The sequence below is a fragment of the Aptenodytes forsteri genome, unplaced genomic scaffold, assembly GCF_000699145.1.
Source record: "Aptenodytes forsteri isolate BGI_AS27 unplaced genomic scaffold, ASM69914v1 Scaffold617, whole genome shotgun sequence".
NCBI lineage: Eukaryota > Metazoa > Chordata > Aves > Sphenisciformes > Spheniscidae > Aptenodytes > Aptenodytes forsteri.
The window spans coordinates 182350-184333 of record NW_008796119.1 but is presented as its reverse complement, the minus strand read 5'-3'; the positions used below and the strand labels follow the sequence as shown (position 1 = coordinate 184333).

General features: G+C 68.9%; 1 protein-coding gene across 1 annotated transcript in view; it reads right to left on the bottom strand.

The window, feature by feature from the left end:
- The window catches only part of LOC103905542 (ephrin-A3), a 6385-nt gene extending 5127 nt beyond the window's left edge, over window positions 1-1258 (bottom strand). Inside the window, exons 1-2 of the mRNA XM_019474125.1 lie at window positions 1231-1258; window positions 528-624 (exon numbers count right to left, since the gene is read on the bottom strand). Of these exons, the coding sequence (XP_019329670.1) occupies window positions 528-624; window positions 1231-1258 (125 nt within the window). The remainder of the gene's footprint in view (window positions 1-527; window positions 625-1230) is intronic.
- Between the last annotated feature and the right edge of the window lie 726 nt (window positions 1259-1984).

The following is a 1984-nucleotide window of genomic DNA, read 5'->3' as shown; positions in this document are numbered from 1 at the left end:
CCCAACATGCCTGGCGCAGCCGCAAGGTGCGGGCGCAAAAGGCATTGCCGGCACACGGCGTCCCCAGGGCCACCTCCCTGCTCGGGGAACTGGGCTCCTGAGGAGATGGGGGCAGCTCCCCAGGGACACAGTGGTGGGCGAAGGGACCATGGTGCCATGGGGCAGCACCCACCCCAGGGTGACAGGCACAGCCCTCCCCCAGCACTCTGGAACCCCCAGCACTGCCCTACAGGTGCCTCTGCACCCCCAACCCTATTGATGGCCACGCGATCCCTTTAATCCCCGCTAAAGCCCGTACCTTCCCGCTTTGCTAACAAGATCAATGAGGTTTCTAATTGGGTTTTAATTAAATCATCAATCTGCAACCAGTGACTCAATTACCAGCCTGGGCAGGAGCGGGGTGGCCTGGCCCTGTTGCACCCTGGGACAGCCTCCACCCCCTGACGCTGCAACCCCTTCTCCCACAGGAACCCCGCAGGCCCCGGACGCACTGCCGGGGCTCGGTGCCGCCCGTCGCGGTGACTCACAGGGCACGGCACCCTCTGCCCCCGGGCAGCAGCTCCCGCCAGCGCCGCAGCCAGCGCCCACAGGTGGCCAGGGCCTCTGTGCCCCACAGGGACCAGCCTGGGGGGCACAGCCATGGGGCGGAGGGTGGGGGAGCCCCCCAGCCCACCAGGGGATGCTGCAGCCGGTGGGGCTGGGTAATTAGTCGCTGAGAGGTGTAATCACCACCTTGCCCACTTCCAGCCCCACAGCTGGGCACACCCTGCGGTGGGGTGGGGAACTGCCCCTCGTCGGGCAACTCTGCCCCGCGCCCCGCAGCACCTCCTGCTGGATGCCCCCGGGATCTGCCGGGGTGAGGGGGGTCCCCTCCTGCCTCAGCCAACACCCTCCCCAGCCCTGCAGGTGCCAGCGGATGCGATGGAGGGATCCGGCTGGGCACAGCCCCGGTGTTGGGGTCCAGCAGCTGCAGAGGACCCAGGAGTCCGGGCACCCCCAGGGCCCCCCGGCAGGTGCAGGGCGGGGACACGGCTCCTCTCCCGCGCGAGACGCTCCCCCGGGAGAGGCTGCTCCGCGCAAGGGCTCTTGAGAGCCTGCTCCAGCTCTTGCCGCCTGGAACACAAAGTCAGCCAGATAAAAGCTGCCTTGAAGAGGCGAGCATGGCAGCAGCGCCAGTGGCGGGGGAGGCCACACGCGATACTCCCCCCACACAGGTGGGCTCCGACTCACCTGCCTCAGCTGGGCACCAGCACTCCATGTACACCCATCTCACAGCCACCCCGCTCTGCCCCCTCCATGGCACCGGGCACCCTGAGGCCTCAGGCACCAGCACCCTCGGTCCCCGCACCGGAGCCAGGGGCGCAGCGTGGCTCACCCCAACCCGCTCTGGGGGTCTCCTGGGGGCTGCAGCAGCGTCAGGGGGAGCTAGCAATGCCTGTGCCCAAGCACGGGGACAAACTGCTGTCCCCACCTCGGCATCCGGGACACCCAGCAGGGAGGTGGCATCCCATGCACACCGGCACGCCAGGGCCTGGCTTGGCTGGGGACACCCCTAGAAGCCCCCAGCCCCACACCATGGGGCACCCCAGGGATGCAGCCCCCCTGAACGCCAGTGCTGAGTGGGACGCAGCCGCCCCACACCTTTGCCCCATGCCACCACACCTGTTCCTGGCAGGACTTGGGAGTGGAGGGCAGGGACCGGACAAGGATCGTCCCGTGCCCCTGGGGCTTGCCGGCTGCCTCCAGCAGAGACAGCGGGACAGGTGGAAAGCGCAGCCGGACCAACAGCCTGGCCGAGCAGGAGCAGGCACTTGCACTGCCCCGAGCCTCAGATCCCACCTTCGTGCCTCCCCTGGGCTTTGCCATCAGCACCCCGAACCTGCTGCAGGAGGGGTGCCCAGCCCCACTCAGTGGCCCTCCCTGGTCCCCCGGCACCACCAGCCATCCCCTGCGGTGGCCGGGGGACTGGAGGAGTCCAGCCGCG